The sequence below is a fragment of the Microcebus murinus genome, chromosome 17 (genome assembly GCF_040939455.1).
Source record: "Microcebus murinus isolate Inina chromosome 17, M.murinus_Inina_mat1.0, whole genome shotgun sequence".
Classification (NCBI taxonomy): domain Eukaryota; kingdom Metazoa; phylum Chordata; class Mammalia; order Primates; family Cheirogaleidae; genus Microcebus; species Microcebus murinus.
This window is the reverse complement of record NC_134120.1, coordinates 33,636,371-33,662,426: the sequence shown is the minus strand read 5'-3', so window position 1 is coordinate 33,662,426 and position 26,056 is coordinate 33,636,371. Positions and strand designations below refer to the sequence as shown.

General features: G+C 40.2%; 1 protein-coding gene across 6 annotated transcripts in view; it reads left to right on the top strand.

The window, feature by feature from the left end:
• FHOD3 (formin homology 2 domain containing 3) overlaps positions 1-26,056 on the top strand; it is a 428,752-nt gene that overhangs the window by 320,403 nt on the left and 82,293 nt on the right. For 5 of the 6 annotated variants that reach the window (XM_075993495.1, XM_075993494.1, XM_075993492.1 and 2 more), the window contains one exon: positions 22,158-22,292. In XM_075993495.1, coding sequence (XP_075849610.1) covers positions 22,158-22,292 — 135 coding nt within the window. The remainder of the gene's footprint in view (positions 1-22,157; positions 22,293-26,056) is intronic. The other variant, XM_075993491.1, reaches the window with a different exon arrangement.

Sequence of the window (26,056 nt, the reverse complement as noted above, 5' to 3'; positions counted from 1 at the left end):
TTAGAAGCAGTTATCCTTACATGGCAAGAGTGCTGAGTTAGAGAAGACCAGTTAGGGTTCCAACTCACTCACTTGGAAGGTATTCAATCCCTAAGGGTAAAATGCCAGTTACGCCACCCCTTACCTCAGAGGGTGGTTTTGATTAGCAAATGAACAAGTCCACATGCGAGTGCTGTGTGAAGCCCTCCATGTGTGTCCAGCAGAAGATGATGGCATGTCATGAATCTAGACATGAGTGATTCACGGAAGTCATTTGCCCCAAATCCCAAATTTAAAACAAACTAGACCTGTGTTCTACATTCTTATCCTCTTCAGTGTATGCTGAAGTGTGTTTTGCTGAGCACTGCTGGGATTGGAGGTTTGGTTGGGTTGTAGGGCAGGCAAGACCGTAAGCCCAGGGAGGAAGAGGTATCCGATGTTGTTTGCCTCGACACATGCCACTGCTTGTTTCTGAGATGCTATATAACTCCCACGGCATCAAATGCTCTGATTCCACAGGCCAGGGTGGCCCTGGGCTGGCCACGCTGGGGCTAAGTTAGGTCTTAGTAATAAGGTAACCATTTGATTACCCTGAAGACACTCTCACCTGTCCTTGACCCTAGAGCACCTCCTCTTAGGATCAGCCGAGATTTCCTGCAGTCCTAGAGAGGTCACCATAGAGATGACCCTTGTCATATGTGATGTAAGATTTGAGGCCAAAAAGAGGAATATTGGAGTCTGACTGACACGACATTGCACATCTCATACCTGCCAGGCTGCCAGCTCCTCAGAGACTAGAACCAGGCTCTGTTTGTTGTTTTGTCCCCTCTCTGGGGCCTGACCATGGTAGTATTTGCCATGGCAAATACTGGTTGAAGGGTCAGGTGAACTAGCCACTCACTGGTTGGGAATAGTTTGGAGCTCTATGAAGTTGGGAAGTTACAAAGGCAGGAGGCCCAGATAGTCCATAGGTTTACCAAGGCCCTTGGCTTTGAGGATGCTCCTCTCAGGTTCTGAAGAGCAAGGCCCAGCCTCTGCCTACTTTCCTACCTCTGGAAACCCAGGTCCAGGTTTGACCTGGAAGGTCCAGGACCCAGGCTCCTGAAGGACTCCAGCCTGTCTCTCCTTCCCAGCTTGGACTGGCTGAAATGCCCCAGGGAAGGAGTAAACCCAGTAGGGTGGGACTACATCCCAAAGTGCCTTGAACACCCTGGGGAGGAGGGTGGACTTTATCCTGAGGCCTTGGGGGCTGTTCAGGTTTAGAAGCAGAAAGTGACCAATTCTAAGTTGGCAGCAGCATAGAATAAGCCAGCAGAGAGAGGCTACAGAAACAGGCTGTTGGGAAGCTGCATCTGAGTCTGAGAGAGAGGACCATGCCCAACAAGATTAGTGTCCATGGGGCTTGAGAGAGAGGTTAGCAGGTTTGGCTGGACTTGGCTACTGCCTGGAACGAGTGAGGGTTTGGGCTTGCACAAGTGTGTGAATAGTAGAAACAAGGACCTGAGACGGTACTGGAAGAAAAGCCAATTTGAGGTGGAGATGTTCAGCCTGGGTTTGCAAGGTCTGGGGAGCCTGCAAGGCACCCAGGGAGATGTTCCAGAGGCCCTGGGGAGGTGGGAACTCAGCAGCCTTCAGCTTAACGAGGGCCCTGGGATTAAATCCCTAGACAGCCCGGCACTGAGAACAGATCTCTGGGGAACAGCAGAGGCAGGAGTGGCTTCTCTTCTAAGCTCCTGCCTCTTTTACAGTGGACTGTTGCTATAGGAACTTGGTTACCTTTACCACCTACCATATCCTCTGGCGAGTAAAGTAGCTTGTAGAGTTCAGCACTCGCTTCTTGTCTGCATGTCTTTTCCACTGTCACCTTGTGTGGCTTTGAAAAACCATGATGGATCATTGTAAATATCAGATGTGCAGTTTCATTAAGACCCAGGAAGCCACTGGGCCTGGCTGTATTACCACTTTGCTGTCCCCTGGCTAGCTTATGTTTTGTGAGTGGGGGGGGGGGGGGAGAAATAAGAAGACCCCCAACTCCAAATCACATTTGTGCACCATTGCCCAAGCATATTATATCAGTTGCACTTGCGATAATAGACATTTTTATATAGTTTACTTTTTAAAATTTTTGACAACTGAATTCTTTAGATATGACCCATAATCTGATTTAACATGTATAAGTATTTTCTGCCCTGTTAAGATACGTGATTATTTTCACTGAGGCATATACTTCAGTAGAATTTGTAAGATTTATTGTTGAGATGTACTGTATACCCACATATAATTAAAATCCAAAAGGAAAACTCTTTTCTTAGGAAAGATACTGAACTCTATTGTAAGTAATAGTTGCATTTTGCAATAAGAACTCACGTCTTCTGTAAGCATAGAACCTGCCTAATAAACATCGTGCCAGGATGCTGTGCAATGCTGGGGAGCTCCAGTCCCTTGGTTTCAAAACAAGACTGACTGCTCTGAAGTCCTAGGTGAATCAGGCCAACTAAAACGTCCCTTCAAGCACCTCAGCCCACTTTGGAAACACAACCGGGCATCATTGTGAGCTTGGAGTTTTCCATTTTTTCTTTTCTCAAGTCTATTAGTGTGTTAGATGTTAGTAAAACTTGGAATGATAAATTGACCTAGAAAGGAAGTGCCGAAGAAACAATATACAAAATTAAGTTGAGGGTATTAAAACTAATCCATCTCCACATCTCCTAGTGCAGCTTCCTTAATAGGGCTCTCTTAGAAGCAGAGAGTGTACCATTAGTTTCCATGAAATTGGAACTTAAGTTGTGCCAAAACAAAACAAGAAAACCAGAACTGTTTGCAGAGGCCCTCAGGAATACAAGATGCAACTGTTTAATGAAAGCAGATTTTTAAAATGCTTCCATTTTGAAAATGTACTTTTGAGCAGAGAATTTCTAAATATTTTCTTTTTGAAAGAAAACAAAACAATAGGAACATTTGAACCGTTCACGTTCAAGTATTCAAATGAAACAAGTAAATAAGCAAACAATGACCACACCGCAAGCAAATTATGGCTCTGGGGCATTGGGGAAGGCCAGGCCTGTTCTCCTTCCATCCCTGCAGTGACTTCTCCATCTTGTGGGCCTTCTCGGAAATGGCAGTTACAGACTGAATGCAAGAGAACAGTGAGTCCAGGGCCTGGGGCTGACGGTGCTTTAAGGTGATCAGCCCTTGTGCTGGGACGAGGGAGTCCAGGAGAATAAGGCCCGTCCTGCACTGTCAGGGCTCAGTGGGAGGATGTTAGAGGAATCTCAGACCCAGATTTTAGGGGCAAAGGGAGGACCTTCCCTATGGACATGCTGAGCTAAAACCTAAAGGGTTTAGCCATGTACCTTAAGCATGGATTCTGTTCTCCTTTCTACTTGTAGTAGTGCCATTGTTCACTATGGGTGACAGTCACCTGCTTGTTTTACAGATTAATGTCAAGAGCCCTTATAAGAGTTTGGGAATGGTCTTTCTCATAGGGTTGTCCCAGCAGAGTTTTTTTCTACTTCCTGTGGGATCATAAGCCCAGATACAAGTAATGACACCCACTCCTCAACCCCTAGGGAGGAATAATAGATAATAAGGGATGAATTTTGGTAAGAACACTTAACACAAGATCTACTTTCTTACTAAATTTTTAGGTATGCAATACCTTATTGTTAATTACAGGCAGTACGTTGTGTAGCAGATCTCTGTAACTTACCTTGTGTAACTGTAACTTTATACTCATTGAACAGTAATTCCACATATCCCCCTTTCATTAACCCTCCCTGGTAACCATCATTCTATTGTCTACTGCTATAGCTTTGACTATCTTAGATGCTTCACATCAGAGAAAGCATGCAGTGTTTGTTCTTCTGTGATTGGCTTATTTCACTTAGCATGGTGTCTTCTGGGTCCATCCATGTTATCACAGATGGGTAGGTTTTCCTTCTTTTTTAAAGCCGAACAATATTCCATTGTTTGTATATACATCATTTCCTTTATCTGTTCATTTCTTGATGGACATTTGGGTTGTTTCCATGTCTTGGCTCCCTAAAATAATGCTGCAGTGAACATGGGAGTGCAGATATCTCTTTGAGATGCTGATTACAATTCTTTTGGATAGTTCTTTTGGATACTTTTTTCCCAGAAGTAGTACTGCTGGATCATAAAAAAAGAGAGAATGCAACTTTAAATTTTATTTTATTGTTATATGTGCTTTACCTGTACCCAGTATAAATTTAAAAGGTGTGAAGGGATATACAGGGAAAGTGGAGTTCCCTCCTGCTCACTTATTCTCCTTAGAAGCAAAACTCCTACCAATTTCTTATGCATACCTCAGAGACATTTTTTTGTTTGTATAAGCATACAAGTGTTTAATATGATTTGACACAAATAATAACACACTACACAAACTATTCCGCATTTTGCTTTCATACTTAAACATCTTATTTCTCTTTCCATAGCAGTTCTTGTAACTGGTGTGTTCTCTCTAATGCCTGCATCATACTTCTTTCTCTGGATGCTACTTTATCTACCCAATCCCATACTGATGGGCCCCAGTCTTTTGCTATTACAGATGGTGCTTGCAGTGTAATTCTTGTATGTGTGTCATTTTACACACATGTGATTATCTATAGGATAAGTTCCTAAAAATGAATTTAGTCAATTACAATGGTTGTACATTTTACATTTTGATTGATTCCTACCAAAGTACTCTTCGTAAAGATTATAGCAATTTGGATTTCAACAGCAGCGTGTAAGAGTTTGTTTTTCCATTCCCTTGCCAAAGGGTCATTACACTTTTCAATCTTTGCTCATCTGGTAGTGAAAGATTGTACATCAGTAATATTTTAATTTGTATTCCTCTTATTCTGAATGTGATTGAACATGTTTTCATATGTCCAGGACTCTTTTATGTTTCCTTTTCTCTGAATTTTTGGTTCATGGTCACTGAGGGTTTTTTTTCTTATTGAATTGTAGGAGTTCTTTATAAACTGTGATAGGGGTAGCAATTATTTTCCTCAGTCATTGGTCTTTTTAATACTTCATTTATGGTGTTTTTACCATGTAGAAAAATTTCAAGAGTTACATTTATTAATCTTTTTTATCTTCTGGGTTTTTTGTGTTCCTACTGAGGAAGGACTTTTCTCCCAGAGTTTCTTCTAGTACTTCTATAGCTATGTTTTTCACATTTAAATATCTTATCTTTTTGGAAATTATTTTGGCAAATGGTATGAGGCAGAAGTCTAACTTCAATTATTTTCTATGTTTCAATACCATTTACTGAATAATCTTTTTCTCTACCAATAGAAATTCAGATTTGTTTAGGCATCCATGTGTCTGAATCATTAACTTAGGAGTATCGCCCATTTCCTCCTGCTGCCTGTCTTCTCCGACCAACCATTCTAGGCTCTCAGAAGCACTCCTTCCTCCCCGTTTGTCTTCACCATGTCCTTAGTAGTCATTAGAATGTGACTGTGTCATGTGCTACCTTGGACAGTCCTGTTGTCATTTTGTCGTCTGCTGTTGGGAAGTTTTGTGTGGTGATTGACAATGCTTGGATAAAGATCCCAGCCACATTTTGGGAAACTGGAAAAAGTAGGAGCCTCCTGTGTTTAGTGGCAACTTCTTCCAGTTCAAGCTCCCACTTAAGGGAATCTCACTTCCTGGGCTCCCTTGAACACCTCCATCCACCATTTGTATGGCGATTCCTCCCTCAGCATTAAGGTCTGTTTCTCCATGCATTTCCTGCCTGTTGTAGTTACTACAGCTCTTCACCTGCCGGGCATGCCTTTTGACTACTGCCCTGCGTGTAGCTCACCAATACCTGTGTCTTCCTCATCTGAATTGCCTGTTCTGAGTGGGCTGTCAGTTTGGTACAGATCCGAATGCTTGTGTCTTCCCATTCTCGTCTGCTTTGACTTTGGCCATTTCTTGCTCTGACCTCTCTGGTATCTCCAGGTGCCTTGAGGTTCTACTTGTTTGGTTTTTGAATCACCATTTTTTGCAGTTATGCAATCTATGTGCTTTTCTGGATCCCTAGTATTTGCTGGCCGTGTTTTATCACATGATCTACCCAATATTTTCTTAAAAATTGTAATAATTCAGAGTCCCACTGTTCAATGTGGCTCTAGCTAAAAAATTTAAATTGGTTCATCAAAATATATTTTTTAAAAACCCAAAACATCTGAGAAAATCATAGATTACATGTAGAATGGGATAAAAGACATGGCCTTTCAAGATCATAGTTAACAGCATTGGCCCGTGATTGCCAACAGGGAACTAAGGTACTGGTGCAGCCGATTCCCCACCATCCAAGCGGAGAAGCTGTGTGCTCCTAGGACTGTGCAGTGGCGGTTTCCTTCCCTGCCTGCTGCCAGTTCTTGATAGCAATCTGTTACAAACAACTAGAGTCCCTGTAAGGCAAAATATGGTCCTCATTAATTGATTGTGCTACATCCAAAGTACACGAGGAGAAACGCTGGATTACTCGATGGAGTGATTTCACAGTAGGGTCTGTCCTCTTGATGGTAGCTTCATGCAGTGACTGTGGGCACTTGAGGACCTGGGCTCTACCCTGCCAGAGGACTCTGGGTCCTCAAGAGATCTCGAGATTCTATCTCCCACGTGTATTTAGGATCTGACTGCTTCTCACCATTCCTACTACCATCAATGTCAGGGTTTCTAGTTGTCATTGGCCACATGGTTTTGCTCTGACATTGTACAAAGATCACAGAGCAAAAAGGTGTGTATGTGTCTGAGTCATTTCTCCTTGGTATGCTGCTATCTGCCCTTTTATCCCATTTCCCCACTCTGTCCCTCAAAGCCAAGCAAGAGGAATAAATAAGCTCTACTGTTTTAATGGAAGAAGAAGACTGAGTTTCTGGGTCTAATTTGGAAATTGTGTATGTATGTAGGCTACACAAGTCCTACCTACTCCTATTTTTCATTCAGCAAATATTTATGGAATGCACTCATCAAATCGGTCCCAGTCCCTGACATCAGTGGCAGAAGCAGAAGATAAGCAAACCATCAGTAAATGGAGCAAGTTCCATTGTAGTAAGTTCCACTGTAGTAAGTTCTGGGAAGCAAATGAACCTTCGTAGAAAATCTAAAAAGGGAGAGCCCATTCACGTGGGGGCCGAGCACAGAGGCTCCACTGTTGGGAGGGGCACCTCTGGCAAGAGGTTTGGGAAACTGAGTTAGCGATATAAGGCAAATTGCAATTTTCCCAGTGTGGGGTTGGAGAAGGGAAGGTAAAGACAGAGATAAAGAAAATGAATGAGTCCACATCTTTCTTCAAAACATGATCCTGCAGATCTGGACAAGATGGGAGGCTGTCTGGAACAAATCTAGCATTTAGAGAAGAGGCGGTGTGCAGAGGGAAGAGTGTGGGCCTGGAGAAGAGAGGCAAAGAGAAAAGATGGCAGGATGGCTTCAGTCCGGGCCATCCAGGCCTGGCACCAGGTCACACAGGAGGTACTGGTGGCAGTCAGTGCTTGTGGAAGCTTCCAGGAGAATGGTTGGACTGCAGAGCCAAAAAGGGTTAGACTTGGAGCTGTGACAGGAGAGGACTGACCTCTTTTGGGCTGGAGGACTCACATGATCTTGGACGAGAGGGTGGAAATTAATAGGGAATGAGAGAACAGGGAAGAACTGCTGTATGCCAAGGTCAAGGCCAGTGGAGAGGCTGAAGCCAGGGCCTGGAGGCACAGCTTCATGCTCTACACGGGAGCCAGCATGATAATGTGAGACTCCACATGGGACCCGTCTCTGCAGCACACTGCGTGGGCCCTGCCTTTCCCTCCCATGGCCAGGCAGCTGGGATCTGCACTGAAGCAGCGTGTGCGGCAGGAAGGGGAAGAGAGAGCAAGAAGGAGCCTGAATCCACATCCTTTCTTTATGGTGACTGTCTCCAGGATTGTACGAGTGATGACAGAGAAAAGTTGCCTGTTTCTTAGAGCTGCCCCTGGGCTTGCTCATTTTATCATGAGAGCTGGGATGTGCCCCTGAAGATGCGAAGGAAGGTTCTTAAATTTCCTTGTTTCAGGGCAAGCAAGTGTCTTTGACAGCTGGGTGCAACCCGGAGCTCCCTCCTCCACTGTGATCGTTAGATCCTCAGTCTCATAGCCAGGTTGTGAGGACGATCTCATTATTCAACATCATTTAATTGCCATTTTATTATTATTTTTGACCTCTAAGTCTTCATGTTATATTATCTACTTATGAATTAAGGGATAATTTCAAATATCAGATACTTTGCCAACTTAGTTTGGCTCTTGTTAATGTTTAACTAGAGATTATCATTTATTTTTTTAAATAGGAAACATTGAAGACTTGCTTCTTTCACAAATAAGATTTTGTTTGAACTTACCAAAGGGTATTTTTTAAACAGCTTTTTTCTGCAAAATTGACATGGAAAAAATTACACATACATTTGGCATAAGTATACATGGGTGAAACTGTTACCACAATCAAGATAATGGGTCCATTATCCCCAAGAACTTTCTCCTTCCTTTTTGTAATGACTGTTGCCCTTTCCTGTCCCTAAGCAAGCAGTGGTCTGTCATTATAGATTGGTTTGAACTTTTTTAGAATTTTATATAAGTATAATCATGCAGTATATACTCTTTGGGGAGAGTTGACTATTTTCAAATAGCATAATTGTTTTTAGATTAATTCATTTTGTTGTATGTTTTGGTAGTCCATTCCTTTTTTATTGTTGAGTAGTATTCCATTGTATAGATAAGCCACAACTTGTTTATCTATTTGTTGATAGACATTTAGGTTGTTCCCAATTTTTGGCTAAGAATATTTATGTACAAGGCTTCGTATGTTCATGTGCTTTCCTTTCCCTTGGGTAAACACAGTTATGCATTGCTGGGGATATGTCCTGAGAAAAGTGGTGTTGGGTGACTTCATCATTGTGTGAACATCAGAGTGTACTCACCTACGCCTAAATGGTGTAGCTGGCTCCTACACATCTAGGCTATGTGGTATAGTGTCTTGCTCCTAGGCTGCAAACCTATACAGCATGTTACTGCACTGAATACTGTAGGCCATAGTAACACAATGAGAAGTACTTGTATATCTAAACATATCTAAATATAGACAAGGTACAGTAATAATACAGTCTAAAAGATTTTTTTAAAATGGTGTACTTGTATAGGGTACCTCTCATGCATGGAACTTGTAGGATTGGAAGTTGCTCTAAGTAAGTCAGTGAGTGAGTGGTGAATGAATGTGAAGGCCTAAGATGTTACTGTACACTACTGTAGACTTAATAAACACTGTACATTTAGGCTAGACTAAATTTGTAAAAAATAAAATAATTGCACCATAATGTTATGCCTATGATGCCACTAGGCGATAGCAATTTTTGAGCTCCATTATAATCTGTAGGACCGCCACTATAGTGCCCTTTGTTGACTGAAACATGGTTATGTGTCGCATGACTGTTACTAAAAGTGGGGTGGCTGAGTCATATTGTAGGTGCATGTTTAGCTTTTTAAGAAATTGCCAAACTGTCTTTCAAAATGTGCACCAGGGTAATGCTGGCCTTATAAAATAAGATGAAATGTGTTCCTTCCTGTCCAACTTTCTAGAAGAAGCTGTGTAGAATTGGTATTATTTGTCCTTTAATTTTTCTTAGAATTCACCAGTGAAACCATCTGAGTCTGGAACTTCGTCATGGTCAGGTTTAAATCTATAAATTCAATTTCATTAATAGCTATTTATCTGATATTAATTCATATCAGATCATATGTTTCTTCTTGAGTGAGCTTTGGTAGTTTTTGTCTTTCAAGGAAGTTTTCTACTTCATCTAGTTGTCAAATGTATTAGAATATAGTTGTTCAGAATAGTCTTTTATTATTTTAATATCTATAGAATCTGTAGTGATGTCATCTCTTTCGTTCTTAGTCCTGGTAATTTGTGTTTTTTCTTCCTAATGCATCTAGCTAGAGGCTTATTAATTTTATTGATCTCAAATAACTAGTTTTTATTTCATTTAATTTCTTGACTGTTTTTTTGCTTTATGTTTTATTTATACTCTATTTCCTTTTCTCTGCTTACTGGGGGTGAAATTTCCTCTTTTTCTCAGGAGATGAGGTCATTGGTGTGAGACTCTTTTGTCTTTCTAATATAGGCATTTAGTGTCATAAATTTTCCTCTAAGTATTGCTTTTACTGCACCCCACAAATTTTCTTATGCTGTGTTTTTATTTTCACTTAGTTCAAAATGCTTCTTAACTTTTCTTTTGATTTTTTTCTTTATTGCATGGATTATTTTGAAGTATTTGGCTTATAAATATGTCATTTTTCCAGCTGTTTTTCTGTTATTGATTTCTAATTTAATAAAATTGTGGTCAAAGAACATATTTTGTACAACTTGAATCCCTTTAAATGTATTGATATTTGTTTATAGCCCAGAATAAGATCTATTGTGGCAGATGTTCTATGTGTATTTGAAAAGATTATGTATCCTGATGTTGTGTGAAATGTTCTATAAATGTCAGTTTGATTGGTAGTATTGTTATATTGTACTATATCCTTAGTGATTTTCTGTCATCTTGTTCTATTACTGATAGAATAGTGAAGAAATCTTGTATGATAATTTTGGATTTGTTTATCTCTTGCAGTTCTGTTAGTTTTCTCTCATGTGTTTTGAAGGTCTTTTATTAGGTACATAAATGTTTACAATGGTTATATTCTCCTGATAACTTGACCCCTTTATCATTTTGAAATGACCTTCTTTATGCCTGATAATATACCTTCTTGTCAAATCTACTTTATCTGATATTAATATAGACTCTTCAGCTTTTTTAAAAAACTGAAAAAAACATAGTTTTAATATAGCATATATTTTCCATTCTTTTATTTGAACATAAATTGGGTTTCATATTAAAAATGGGTTTTCTTGGAGGCAACATATTGTTGAATCTTCTTTTTGATCTGATCTGACAATTTACCTTTTAATTGGAGTGCTGGAACCATTGAATGTGGTATTTGGTTGAGTTTAAATCTTCATACTTTCTATTTTTTATTTGTTCCATCTATTTTCCTGGTTTTTCTTTTTTTGCCCTTTTTTTGGATTCAGTATTCTTTATTAGAACATTTGTCTTCTTCATTGCCTTGTTTGCGATAACTTATTTTAGTGGTTGCTTTTGGGTTTATAGTATACATTTTAACTTGCCATAATCTGCCTTTCTGTAATCTTTTAAAGATATTTGAATATTAATAACAAAAATAAGGGTTATATTTACCCAGTCATTATCTTTTCTGATTCTTTTTGTTCCTGTATGTTGATCAAGATGGCCATGTGGTATTATTTACCTTCTTCCAACATTTCTTCTGGTATGAGTCTAGATGATAAATTCTTCCTCTTTTTTTTTTTGGTCTGAAAATGTATTTCACTTTAATTTTTGAAAAGTATTTTTTGCAAAGTAAAGGATATAGATTTTTTTCTTTAATTACTTTTTAAAAATGTTGCTCTATTTTCTTCTACCTTACATTGCTTCTGACAATAAATCTTCTGTTATCTTTATTTTTGTACCTCAGTATCTTTTTTCCTTTGCTTTTAAGATTCTCTATCATTGGCTTTTAGCAGTTGGACTTTGATATACATTGGTATAGTTTTTTTCATGTTTCTTATGCTTGGGATTTAGATTCTTAAATCTGTGGATTTATAGTTTTCTTCCAATTAGAAAAATTTTCAGTACTTATTTCTTCAAAAATTTGTGGTACTCACCTCTCTGCTCTTTTGATAATTCCAGTTGCATGTAAATTGGAACACTTGAAATTTTCGCAAAGTTTATTGGTGCTTTGTTGATTTTACTTTCAGTTGTTTTTTTTTTTTTTTTTTCAGTGTGTTTGATTTTGAGTAGTTGTGTTACTCTGTCTTCAGGTTCACTAATCATTTTGTCTGCAGTGTCAATCTGTTCAACTGATTTTTAATACCTTTTATGCCTTAACATGTTAAATCTCTAGCTGCTTGAATATATGGACTATAGTCATAATTACTGTTTTAATATTCTAGCTGACTAGTTCTATCATCTGTCTCATTTCTGGATCGGTTTCAGATGATTTACTTCCCCTCCTCATTATGGCTTGTATTTTCTTCTTTGCATGCCTGATCATTTTTTATTGGATGCCATATCTTGTAAATTTGATCTTGTTGGATGCTAGATGTTTTTGTATTCCTATAAATATTCTTGAGTTTTGTTCTGGGATGTGCTTACCTCAAAAACAGTTTGATCCTTGTTGGTCTTGCATTTTTGGTTTGTTAGGCAGGAGCAGGACCAGAGATGTGTTTAGTCTAATATTTTTTCACTACTGAGGCAAGACAATTGTTAGAACTTTAACCAATTCCCGTGAATTATGAGGTTTCTCTCTGACCGTTGGGAATAGGCACTCCTCTCTACCTGGTGCAATCTCCGGACACTGTTTGCTCTGAGTCATTTGGGTGGTAGTTTGATTGGGCTCAGGTAATTTCCCTACATGTGCTGATCAGTCCTCAACTGAAAACTTGAGGTAAACCCTCTGCATGTCTCTGTCTGTAGCCTGTTTCTAGTATACTGCCAAGTTAGCCGCCTTGGCTTCACCAGTCCCTAGCTTTTTCTCCTCTACTCGGGGAGACTTCTGGGCTTTGCCTCGGTTTTCCTTTCTGCACCAGGTCCTGCAAACTTTCTCCAATCAGTAAGCTGGAGCAATACTGGGGATCACCTCCTTTGCTTTTCATCTCTCAGGAATCACTGATCTTCACCCTCTGATGTCCAGTGCTATTGTTTCATAGATGTTGTCTCATTTTCAGTTGTTTTAGGTGCAGGTAAAGCTGCTTCCTCTTACACCATATTGACTGAAAGTGGAGGTCCAAGAGCTTTCCCTAACTGTCTCACTAAAACAGGCCTCTAATTATGTGCAGAATATCAGTTGGGTTCAATGTGCCAACTTTTATTTTATGGATAATTTTTATTAGGAAAGCCAATTTCTGGTAAGAGCAAGAAAGCAACATGGAAATGATGGGTTTTGTTGTCTATAAAGTTGTCCAATTGCTGCAACATGCAGTTTTGTAACATTGCTCATACCGCTGATGCAGACATCCTAATTCAGTCAGTGTGTGTTGATGGCACTCAGCCAGGCACAGGAGCTATGGAGGAAGGAAGAGAAGTAAGAGCCAAGGATTGTGCTCTGATGAGTTTACAGCCTTACCAGGAATGATGCTCAGTGATTTGGTGTCTATTAAGGCCGGAGAGCAGCGGACAGGTAATCTTATGCATATATCACTAGTGCTAAGACTTAAAGCGAGGGAAAATACATTTTTACCCAAACATAAAAAAAAAAAAATGAATGATGTTCATTTACAACACAGTGAAGAAACAAACCAATCATTTGTAATGATGAGCCCAAAGGACCCAGCTAAGAGTTTGGAGAAATAAAGAGCAGTGTCCACTGTGGTCATCAAAGAAAGTGTCTCAAAGAACTCAGAAGGGGAGAGTGTTTCAGGAAGTGAGGTGCTACTAGGCAAAGGAACTAGACTTCTTTGGGGAGCATGAAGGTGAGTGGCTTGATCAGCATGGGAGACATTTTGGGGGACAGTGGGAGGTGAGTTTAGCTAGTAGGTCAGATTCCGAGATGTCTTTAATTGCTTCTACATTTCAGATTTTATTGGAGTCCACCAAATCAGTGTCAACTTTTTCTGACAGAGAGAAAATGTTCTCAAAACTCATTCTGTTTCAATCAGCTTTTGACTACATAAGAAACTACCAAAACTGTGGCTTAAAACCACCGCCATGCATATGATTCTGTGAGTTGGTAATTTTGGCCAGGCTGCACCTGAGCACTTAATCTGGTCTCAGGTGGGTTCACTCAGGTGTTTGCAGTTAGCTGGTCGTTGATTGTCTTACCTGATACCTGGCAATTGGCTGGCTGGCAGTTGACTTGAAGGGGCAGGTGGGCACCCTGCCTCATTCTCCAGCTGCCTGGCCCAGGCTTGTTCAGATGGTGGTGGTTGTAGGGTTTCCAAGGGCAATAGGGAGTAAGTCTCAGTGTGCAAATACTTTTCAAGCCTCTTCGTGCACTGAATCACATTTCTGATTGCCCCATTGGCCAAAGCAAGTCACAGGTCAGCCCAGATTCCAGGGGATGGAAAAAGACTGCTTTTTTTTTTTTAAGGAGCTGGTACAACATTTTGTGTCTATTTTTATAAGATACCCTACGTGCTTTAAGAACTTATTGTGCAATAAACAAACAGAAGAGTGACCTGCTGACTGTTGAGTTTAAACTCATCCCTTTGCTCAAAAAGTCCTTGCAGGCTATCCGGCAGACTTAAATTATATTTTGAAAGGTTTTCAAATGGTTTAAAAAGTGAAGCTAGTATGTTTTAATCTCTCCTATTTGTCTTTATAAAGATTTAATGTTTAGTCTATTTGCAGATTATTAGAGCAACAAAATGCCAACCCATCACTGAAAAAGAAAGACTGTAGTTGACAGAAAATCTCCCCCCCCCAGGGTTTGGTCGAGTCATCTCTCTCAGTTGTCTTTGCTCAGCCTGGCCAGTGGGTTTGTTCTTTTAAGAGCCAGGAGACATTCCAAACGACTTAAGATGGAGATTGGACTGGTTGTCTTGTGTTGTTTTTCTGGCAAATCACTTTTCCACTAAAAAAGCAGCAAGCCTTACAAAAAAAAGAGGTTACTGTTTATGTGTTTAAAAACCCCATTGTATTATGGAACAGATGTACTGTTTATTTCTGAATCTAGGAAATCATTGTCATTATCAAGTATGTAATTTTGGTTCTTTCTGGAACCAATCCTTTTATTACTCAAGTTAGCATAATGGAAATAATGCTAAATGCCTATGAGCAAAACAATGTCAGCCATTTAGTTGACCTCTTCCTCCTCAAAAAGGGGGGGGGGTAATAGAGGAAGGAAGTGACCTAAGTTAAATATTCCTGATTACCATGTAGTAGGTTTTTTGGGTTCCTTGACAATAGTGAACACCCCCAGAAAGAAATGTCTGGAGACCATTTGTGACCTCAGTCTGGGATCTGGACACGGATTCCCAGATCTGCTCACTCAGTGGGAGATGAAAGAATTCAGGGTCCTCCTGAAGCCACCCCAGGGTCAGAGGTTGGCAAGTTGGCAAGGTAGCCAAAGCTACCTTGGTGTCTCTCTCCTTCTGACTTCGCATCCTTCTGACTCTACATCCTGCTCTCTTCCCATGGACGAGGATCCCTCTCTGATGAACATAAATCCCTCCAATATGTGTTACACTAATATTTGGATTTAAAAATCTCATTTTCCCATGGATGTCCACTATGATTTCAGAGTATATTTTCCAAAGGAAAGAACGTTAAAAATTCTGATCCTCTTTAGGGGACTTTTTATGGCTTATATGCTAAAATCTGACAAATGAGCCCTGAGTTTCCGTGACATCTAGGCACTCACTTTCAAGCACGTGTGCCTTACAGTGTACCCCTGAGTTTCCCCCACAGCCCCAGTGCCTGGCAGCCTCACAACAGTGCTGAGGGGCACATCCACACTTACACACCAGGGGACACAACGATCCCCCTTCCCCTTAGGGTGGTAACAGGCTTGGGTTCTGTCGGTCTTTTACACTTGTGAAGGTGCTAGTCAATTTTGATGTCATTTACTCAGCTACTACAACTTGTGCTTTAAATTCCCTTTGTGGTTCTTTTGTGCATTCTTAAAATGGAGGTCAGTAAACTGTGCTCTTTGCTGAGCACAGTTTCAGTGACTTAGGGGTGAAGTTCTTGAAACCTCTGTCACTTGGGCAGAAGAACATGAGTACAAATTACATTCACTGAGACAACAAGGGGAGCATCTTGGTGAAGTTCAGAGACAGGAAGACAGATGTGTGGAGCTATCAGATGCAAGCATGTGCCCTGAGGGTGGATTCTGGGTTAAGATGTCATGTAAACTCTCGCAAAGGGAAGGAAGATTTGATGATACTCTAGATGCACACTGCTTGTGGATTTGGCTCCTCTATAATAACAATTTTTTTCCAAAAAGTTGAATTCAAAATGTACTGTTATTTCTAGGGATTTTTCAGTGCCCATACAATTTTTTGTTGGCCTCCATTCCTTTCTCTAGTACAGGGGTCCTCAAACTCTTTAAACAGGGCGCCGGTTCACTGTCCCTCAGACCGTTGGAGGGCCATTGGAGAGTACGATGCACATTCCACACATGCGCACTGTGGGCCCGAGACGAGTCGGCTGTTAAGCAGGACAGGCAGCAGCAGCAGAAACACCTGGCGGGCCGGATAAATGTCCTCGGCAGACCATAGTTTGAGGACTCCTGCTCCAGTATCTTATTTAGGCTCCTTTGAGCTCGGGGTACTCCCAGCAATGAGAGGCTAGCTAAGAACTCCCATGATTGTCAGCACACTGGGTTATCAGCCATGGGACAGGCCTCCTGCACATCCAGGGAAGGCTGGCCATTCATGTCCCCACTCTCCATTGACACCTCCTTGCACCAGAGATGAGGGCCAGCTCGGTGTCCCTGGCAGTTCTTAGCTCTGTCCCTGTGGCTCTGTTATTAACATGTCTCAGTCCCTCCCTGTGTGGTTCTCTCCTTCCTGTCCCTTTTGTTTCCTGCTGCTACCACCTCCCTCTCTCTACACACTCAGCATCGATTTTTTTGCCTGTAACTTGAGTTCATTTTCTATTTTGGCCTCTCATACCTTGGTCTAGTACAAGGCCACCAAGGGCCTCCTGACCTCCAGATAATTTGGCCTCTGCTTCTCCCAAATGCATGTTCTCTCCCCACCTCCTAGTTCAGAGTGCTGGGTGCATGACTGTGATTAGGTAGGTCAGCCTTCTGCGCCAGGAGACCCATGTGCCACTCGACGCCCTGCCTGTAGATGAGGCTGCCTTTAGATCAGGAACCCGCCCTGCATTCATGCACTGTTGCCAGGGGACGCGGTCTTGTGCAAAAAGCTTCTTCTCTGCAGGTCGTCGTCATGAGTATTCTGTTAGAGAATGGGCTGGGGGTGTGAAAGCACTGAGACTAGCATATACAAATTATTCTGACTTCATGCATCCTCTTTATTCAATAATTAATTGATTCATCAGGCAGTCAGTGAGGCTCTTCTATGTGCCAGGGTACAGATGAATGAGAAAATAGGATCTAACCCCAAAACTTAGGTTGCCAAGAAAAGAATATGACACATATCTGGAAATAATAAAGACCAAATTCAGGGCAGTGGTAATCTCTAGGGAAGAAATGAAAAAATAAGTAATTATGCTGACACATGTATCATGACAGGTGCTGCAGGAATGATACTTAATACCAGTGGCTTGGAGAGGGCATCAGTAAGCACTGGGACCCTGGCCTGACAGCTGGTTTAAAAGCCCAGCTCTGCTATGTCCTAAATGTAACTTCTCTATGCCTCAGTTTCCTCATCTATAAAGAAGGGGATAATAACAGAACTTAGCTCTTTCAATTCACACAACAAGAGGTTGTATGGGTTAAAAGAGCTATTACATGTAAAGTAACTGGCAAACCATATCATCTCCATAAATGTTAACTTATTACCTACCATATCTCAGTGAAATAGAGTTTTGGCTCCAGATGTCCCAGTGTAGGAGGCTCTAACCAGGTGGGATTGCTGGAGCAGACCCTGGGGCTGGTAAGGTGAAGATTAAATATTGCAATTCCTCTCACTCAGAGTATATCATCCACTCTCTTGCAAAATCTCTCTGGCCTCTCGCCACCTGCATTCCTGTGTGGCTTCACTGGGTTGCAGCTGCCTCGGGTGTAACTTCAGATGACTTCAGACTTCCAGGTGCGTGCCGGTGTGGCATGCAGTCCTGGCGACTGCCCCAGCTGGTAGCCATGATGGAAGGTTCAGATCAAACCCCCAGCCCACTGGAGCCAGTCAGGTTTGGGAACTGCCAGTGTTCTCCAGACCTGGCCTTGAGGACTACAGTAAACCCCCCCCACTTCCTCCATCCCTACCTTCCACAGATTTTAGACTTTTAGTGTGCAGTACTATCTATTGCATGCCTTCTATAGCCCAGATGCTGTTCCAAGCAAGTTCTCATTTACATTCTCATTCAAACTTTACAGTACCTTAAGAATTAGAAATATGATTATTCCCATTTTACAAATAAGTAAACCGAGGTTCAGAGAGGGTAAGTGGCCAGCCACGCTCAAGTTTTCTCATTCCAAGCCCTGTGCTCATTCCTTTATGCCATGGCTGGTCCTCAGACAAGCCAAGATAAACATTGCAACAACTTCCAGTCATTGTAGGTATTTTCCTGGAAGAACTTAATATGAAAGAGAAAAATCTGTTAAAGATGCTTTTCTAGCAAAAAGACTTTACCATGCTAGCTTGAATTTTGGTGCTTTTCTTTTTAATGATAGTTTGGAGCAGGGGTCCTCCAAAACTTTTTAAACGGGGCCAGTTCACTGTCCCTCAGACCGTTGGAGAGTGCACACTGTGGGCCCGGGACAAGTCGGCTGCTAAGCAGGACAGGCAGCGGTGGCAAAAACACCCAGGGGGCCAGATAAATGTCCTAGGTGGGCAGCATGTGGCCCTTGGGCCATAGTTTGAGGACGCCTGGTTTGGAGTATCCCCTTTGGTTAAAATGTAGTCCAGCATTTGTATTATACCTTGAGCCCATTTCCAGAAACAAGATTTATAGGGCCAGGGTTTGTATTCCCACATCTTGAGCTTATCCAGGTAACCAAGGATATTGGGAAATTTAGCTTATTAATATTTATAGCTCTTTGTTTCCAGTAGAATTAAGGAACTTTAGAACAGATAAGCTCATGAGGGTCCTTCAGTTCTCTCCTCCTGTTACAAGGATCTGTTAGGACCCTTGAGAATGAATCTTGCATTACTCAAGGAATTCTGCTGTATTTCAGGAAAAGAGCCATTCCTCATTTTCTTTTAGTTACAAGCTTCCATTTCAGTTCTTCCAATACTGAAGTGATTAAAGAGCCTCCATGTATTGCTAATGCTGCCTGCTGGTGCATTCACAGGTGAACTGTGCCTCGGAGCCAATGTGGCATCTGCTTTTGCAAGATCCAAGTGGGCAGGAAGATGATCTATGTGTCCTTTCCTTAGAGACTCCCAGGAAGGAATGACAGCATCCTCTTGACTCAGTTGGACCCCACTACTTAACTTTCTCAAGTTCTAACACTAGTCTAATTCTAAACAATTTTAAACAAGCTCTAACATTTCTCATTTTAAACAAGGAAAGGATGTTAATGTCTATATAGAGAAGCTTCAATGTGACCAGGTATAGTCACTAATGACCAATTATAAAAGCTGAGATGTTTTAGAACAAGCTAAAGTCACAAATGTAAAAGAAATGGTGAGCTGCTCATCCAATGGTCAGAGACCAGCAATATAATATAGTTCCTCTCTCTTCCCTCTGAAAAGAGAACTCAGGAGGCGAAGCTACCAGTCCTGGAGGAGGAACCACACAGGGCAGACTGCAGAGCTGGGCTCAAACTCCCCATTTAGGAGGAAAACAGCCCTTAAAATCATTCTTCTGTGTAAAGTACCTTACTTTTTGTTTGTTTCTAAATTCTGGAACTGGATGTAACTTTTGATGCTTAGCTAGCTTTGGGCTTCAAAGATATTTGATAATAAATAAAAGTTATTTATCTACTCAGGAAGGACTTTTGAGTCGTAAAGAGAAATAAGATGACTTTAAAAAAAATTCCAGACTTACAGGAAATTTTAGACAATTACAGAAAATTATAGAGCAGTAAAGGGCATTATATGTAAAACTGAAGTCTTCATCCCTTTGACTTCTGTTCTTTCCTGGAGATGATCACTACCTTGAATTTGGTGTTCATCATTTCCATATATGTTTTTGTATTTTTACTAAATATATATGTTTCCCTAAGTATAGTATAGTTGTACCTTGCATTTATTTAAACTTCATAGAAATGATAGCATACTCTTCCTATTCTTCAAATTACTTTTCACTGTCAATATAGTCTGCTTTGAGAATTAAACATGTTTGTCCATACTACTCTAGTTTATTAATTTTCACAGTTGTAGAATATTCATTTGTAAAAATATACTATAATTTATTTTTATTTTTCTGTTTGTAAATGTTTATTATTTCTAATTATTAACCAACATCAGTACAAAACAGTACAACATATAGCATTCTTTATTATACATGTCAGTCATCTTTATGCATGCAAAAGTTATACTTTGGTATAAACGTAGAAATGGAATTTCTGGGCTATAGGGTATATATATCTTCAAAGGTATTAAGTATGTCTCCCAAATGGTTGTATCAACTTAGACTTCTAGAAGCAATGTACGAGAGTTCTTCTATGCCAGTGCCTAGTGTCTTCAGATGTTAATTTTTGTCAATCTGCAATCTGAGAGGTGTGAAACAGTTATCACTGTGGGTTCAGCTTGCATTTCTCTTCCCTGGTTCTAATTAATATGAGTGTGGCTCACATATTTATGGGCCATTTAACTTTCATGATCAGTGAAATGCTCATTATCGTTTGTCTAGTTTCCCCCTGGGTAGTTTGTGTTTTTCATACTGATGTGAATGGGTTCTTTCTGTATTATGTATACTAATCCTTTGTGGTTTATACATGTTATGAGTAGCTTCTCCCAGGCTGTTACTTTTATTTATTCTTATGTAGTCTTTCAAGATATATACATTTAAAATTTAAATATATTTATCAAGTCTTTCCCTTTTGGTTGCTCTTTTTGGGTTCTTTTCTATAAAATTCTTTGCTATTCTAGATCTGACAGTTTTAAAGTTTTGCTTTTTACATTTTTTATTTAAACTACCTAGAATTTATCTTTATGTTTGGTATGAGTAAGGGCTAGCTGTATTTCGTTTTATATGGCTAACAGTTGTCTCTGCACCATTTGTTAAACAGTTCATTGCTTTCCCACCAGTATGTGATGACACATCTGATGTGAATTGGGATCCCAGATGTGTATGAATCTGTGTCCTGGCTCTCTCTGCCACTGCATCAGTTCATGTTTCCGTTCATGCACCAAGACCGCATGCACAGTTGATCGTTGTGGTTTTAGAATGGGCTTGATATCTAGTGGGGCCAGTGCTCTGCTCTGTTCTTATCCAAAATTTTCTTGTTATCCTTGAAACCACAGGTCCTGCATAAAAATTTTGGACTCGGCTTGTAAGGTTTCATGAAAAATTCTTTTGGGATGTTGATTTGGAAATGTGTTAATTGAAAAAAAAAGAGTTGCCATCTTGACTACATTGAATCTTGCTACACATAAATGTGATTCAGCTTTCATTTATTTGACTCTTTTAATAAAGTTTAAAAGGTGTCTTATAGTTAGCTTATGGTTAACTTGGTAAATGGTTTTGCTAGTATATAAAATGCAATTGATGTTTGTTTTATATACAGAAACCTTGCTGGATTCTTATTAGTTCCAATAATTTGTAGGTTTTCTTGGATTATCTACATAAATAGTCAGATTATCTGCTAATAATGGCATATTGTATTTCTTTCCCTTCCTTATGCTTTTTATTTTTCTTAGTATACTGGGTAATGGTGAGGGTTATCCTTGTATCATTTCTAACATTAAACTGTTCTTAATGTTTTAGCATTAAGAATGATGCTTACTGTAGTGTTTTTTTAATTCTAAAACTAAGATAAAAACATTCCTAAAATATATTTTACCAATTTATTTATCCAAGAAGACAGCTTGGGTAAAATTCTACTTGAATGCAGTGAAAATATGCCTGTAAGGTAGAGAACATAGGTTTCTTAGTGCAGGAGAAAGATGTGAAAAAACTACAGTAAGCATCTTTTGCTAAATAGCCATTGTCAGGTTAAGAAGTCTTAACATACCTCCATCTTAAAATATGTATGGAATGTATTTATATTTTATGCGTATTTCTGAAATACTTTTTGATTATAACACCCATTATCGATGACTGCTTACGTGCCAAGCATGTTGCTTGGTATTTTAGGTACATTACCACCTTTTTGTCCTGACAGCTCTTGCAAGCAGTTTACTTATCCCCATTCACAGACAAAAATTTTGAAACAAGAAGACCTGAGACACTCAATAAGTTTCCTCCAGGCATTGCCTAGGTTGGCAGTTGGCAGACCCTCCATTCCTACCAAGGTCTGACTCATGCCCCCGTCAGCGCTTGTAATCACAGGCCAAGCAACTGAGACGCTAACTCATTGTATCTTCAGGTCATCACTGAGTGGTCTTGTCACGTCATCCTTTAGGCAGCACCAAGAGTCACTGGCTGCAGAGAGAGAGAGGCGGCGGCAGGAGAGAGAAGAAAGGTTGCAGAGAATAGAACGGGAAGAAAGAAACAAATTCAGGTAAGAAGGCTTTTAAGATTTCTTAAAAATAATGAATTAAAGATTAAAGCACATGACTTTTAAAGCTGTATGTAATTAATGCTGGTGTTAAAGTGTTTGTTTGCTGCAAATCCTGTCTGTATCTTTAAGGAAGAGAAAGACATACCTGAAATAGGCTAGATGTGGTTTAGTATGACCTTTCTTTCTCCAGCCATATGGCAGGAAGTGCAGATAGCCAAACACAATTAGGGATTTGTATGTTCTTGGATCTTCTGTTATTTAAAATAGTCTCATCCAGGCCTTCCTGATGACGGGGAGAGCCTAATTGTTTTAACTTAATTTGCCATCTCTCCCTAGTGCACTTCATGTTTTATTCATGTTCTATTGGATGCATAAATGCTTTTTCTACTTTCTGGTTTGCTTTTTGCTTCCTGTAACAATGTTCAACATATTTTTTTAAAGAACAATCTCTCTTCCTATGTGGGGGGAAAGTCATTGTGTTGATTACTCTCAGCCTATTGCTTGCTGGTCTCCTGGTCTCTGTCCAGCTCCAGGGATGTGTGGCTGGGTGTGGCCCATTCCACGTTCCATATCTTGGCCTGTCTGTCCCCACTAAGTCCAGTGTCCCTGGGCTGCTGCTTCAGCCAGTTCACCTGTTCTCTGCACCCTCCAGCTTCACCTCCTTCACACCTGTCCTCTGGGCTTCATCCTGCGGCGTGCTTTATGGATATAAAACACTCGCTGCATCTTGCCTTGCACATTTCATTCCTTCCACTCTTCCTGACCTCCTTTCCACCCCCCTCCCGCTTCTCCTGTATTTCCTCTCCCTTCCTCCTCTTCCTAGTCATCTCCGCTGTAGCCTCTACATACATAGCTTCTCCACGCCCCACTTCCTGTTTCCTGGGGTTCACTTTCTGTCACAAACCATATTCCCATCAGTTACTCCCAGTTAAAACTACAAGGAATGTAAGACATTTTCAGTGAAGATTTACAGATTCAATAACTTAGTTTTTTCCAGAAGCCAAGAAGAGAGTGTGTTTAATTGTAGAAATGATTGAAAAGTGAGTAGAATTGTGAAGTTGCTTAAACTGTAAGTCACTGCTTCATGAAAACAAATACCTCGTGTTTGTGGGTGAAATGCTGATCCTAGCTTTTGTAAGACTGGGTGAATGGGCTGTATGAAGTCAATTATTTGGCATACCCTGAGCTGTCAGATTTCTACTAAACAATACATGGAAATACCACCGTTATATGTACCATTTCTCATAAAGTAGCTCTGCAAGTTGTCAGTTTTGGAAGGATCAATTCTTGAAACCCTGAATTAGGTTAAATGCTTTCTAATTTATGGTTTTCTGAGAGATCTGCATATTTTACTGCCAAATAGCCATAGGAATCTGACTGAAATATGTGGAAAATTCTGAGATTAGCATACATACAAACGTTTTTGATAGAAAACCTCTAAAACAGGGTACCAGTTCTTGGTAAAATGGAATAATCCTGTTTCCTACTGCAACACTGAATGCAGCCATAAACCATGGGAGGTATGCACAGAATTCTGAACACTGAAATGTAAAAGGGAACAGGTGAATTGGGAAAGGAGACTAAAACTCAAAGTTCTCCCAAACCAGTGAGAATTTATCATTTTTTGCCTCCAATGTCACTTGGAATGTACTCAAAGATACCCCAAATCTAGAAGCACATACCAAATATGGACCAAAAGAGCTCCCCAGAAAGCCCTCTTTTTATGAACTGAGACACAGGAAGGGGAATTGTTAAGGGACAGAGAGTAGAGAAATCCTGTTTTTTCTTTCTCTCCTACCCCAACCTCCAATCAATATTGCTAAAGAATCACAGTGATGGCAGCAATGTTCAGGCAGGTGCCTAAAACTCTAAGGGAGGGGCACTCTTCCTCTGATCAGAAAAGCTCTGCGACTTAACAAGTAGTGGGCAAATCATAAGCTCTCTGTCTTCTTGCTGCATTGCTCTAGATGCATATGTGGTTACCAAAAGCGCACAGCAGAATAGGGAAAATGAAGCCCAAGCTTTCCAGCTTGAGGACCAGGAAGGGAAACCCAAGATGAGCCAGAAAGTGTTAGGAAAGTCACAAAGAGCAGGGAGATGAAGAGAGCACTCCTGAGCTCATATCGGATTTGTGAGTGTGTGCTTTAGAACCTACACAATATGACATAGACTTTGAGAACTAAGGACAGAGTGGATCACCACCCAGGTCCCAGAAAACTGAGCTAATATTAGAACTAATATCAGAAGACAGGTTACAAGACACAGACTGAACCGAACCTGGTTGATTGCCTGCTAATACAAAACCAAATCACAAAGTTTAAATGAGACCCAAAATCTCATCACAAAATATGTAAAATGTACAGAGTACAGTCCAAAATAACTTATCATACAAAGAACTAGGAGAATTTTAACTCAGAAACAAAAGAATCAATGCTAACCACAAAAGAACATAGATGTTGTGTAATTATCAAAGACTTTAAAGTAGCCATTATAAACATGCATCAAAATGTAAGGAGAAATACTCTTGAAACAAAAAGATAAGTCTCTGAAAATAAATAAAATATATAAAGAAGAATTGAATGAAAATAAATATAGAACTGAAAAAATTAAAAAACCAAAATTAAAAAATTCACTGGATGGGCTCAATAGAAGAATGGCAATGAGAGAAGAAAGTCACCTGAAGTTAGAACAATAGAAATTTTTCAACCTGAAAACTAAACAACACAAACAAAAATTGAGCAAAGTGAACAGGGCCTTAATGACCCATGTGGTAATATCAAAATGTCTAGCATTCATGTCACTGGAGTCCCAGAAGTATAGGACAATAGGACAAGAGCGCATTGTAATATACCTTCAGCCATTATTTCCTTCATATATTGGCAGGGTGAGGATTAGACCAGGATGTCTGTCATCAGAGACATGCTCATAATCAGTTTTTGCTCTTGGTTTCAAATGATTTTCACTTGTCATTTAAGAACACAGGGAGAATCCTGGCAAAATGACCCTTGACCAGGAAGAAATGACAGTCATCAAGACAGACCATGGGCAACTATTAATTATGGTGACTGCAGTTCCATGTTTTTGAGTGTGTGTGTGAAAAGAAATTCAAAAAAAGGAACTAGGAAAAGCTTTACAAAGTAGTCTTTGGGATTACCCAAATGGCTGGCCTTTCATCAGCCATTTCATTGATTTAAATTGTTCATGCTCCCTGTGCTTTTGGCAGCACATCTACAATGTATTTCTTATCTGTTGTGATTTTCGTTGAATGTGGTCTTAAGCTTCCTGGGTTATTGGAAATTTTAGGTCTAGTGTGGAAAGTGACGAGGATAGATGTTTATAAATGATGACAAATCTGAGTCCTTGTTGCATCTTTCTCCCCATCCTAATCTGCTTTAGTCCCTCTGATTTAATTGTCCCTTTAATATCCAGTTACCAGTGTACCAAGGGGTAGAATACTTAAGCTACATTATGAGATCCAGTATAGTAAGCAATGATGTCAGGATTCTCCAGGAAAATAAATGGTTCAGTGAGAAGTGACTGACCACATTCCTTTTCTTTTTTTTTTTTTTTTTTTTTTGAGACAGGGTCTTGACATTGTTGCCCAGGCTAGAGTACAGTGGCGTATTTATAGCTCACTGGGCTCAGGTGATCCTCCTGCCTCAGCCTCTAAGTACCTGGGATTGCAAGTGCATGCCACCACACCTGGCTTTTTTTCTTCTTTTTGGAGACACAGGGTCTCCTTGCTCAGGCCAGTCTTGAACTCC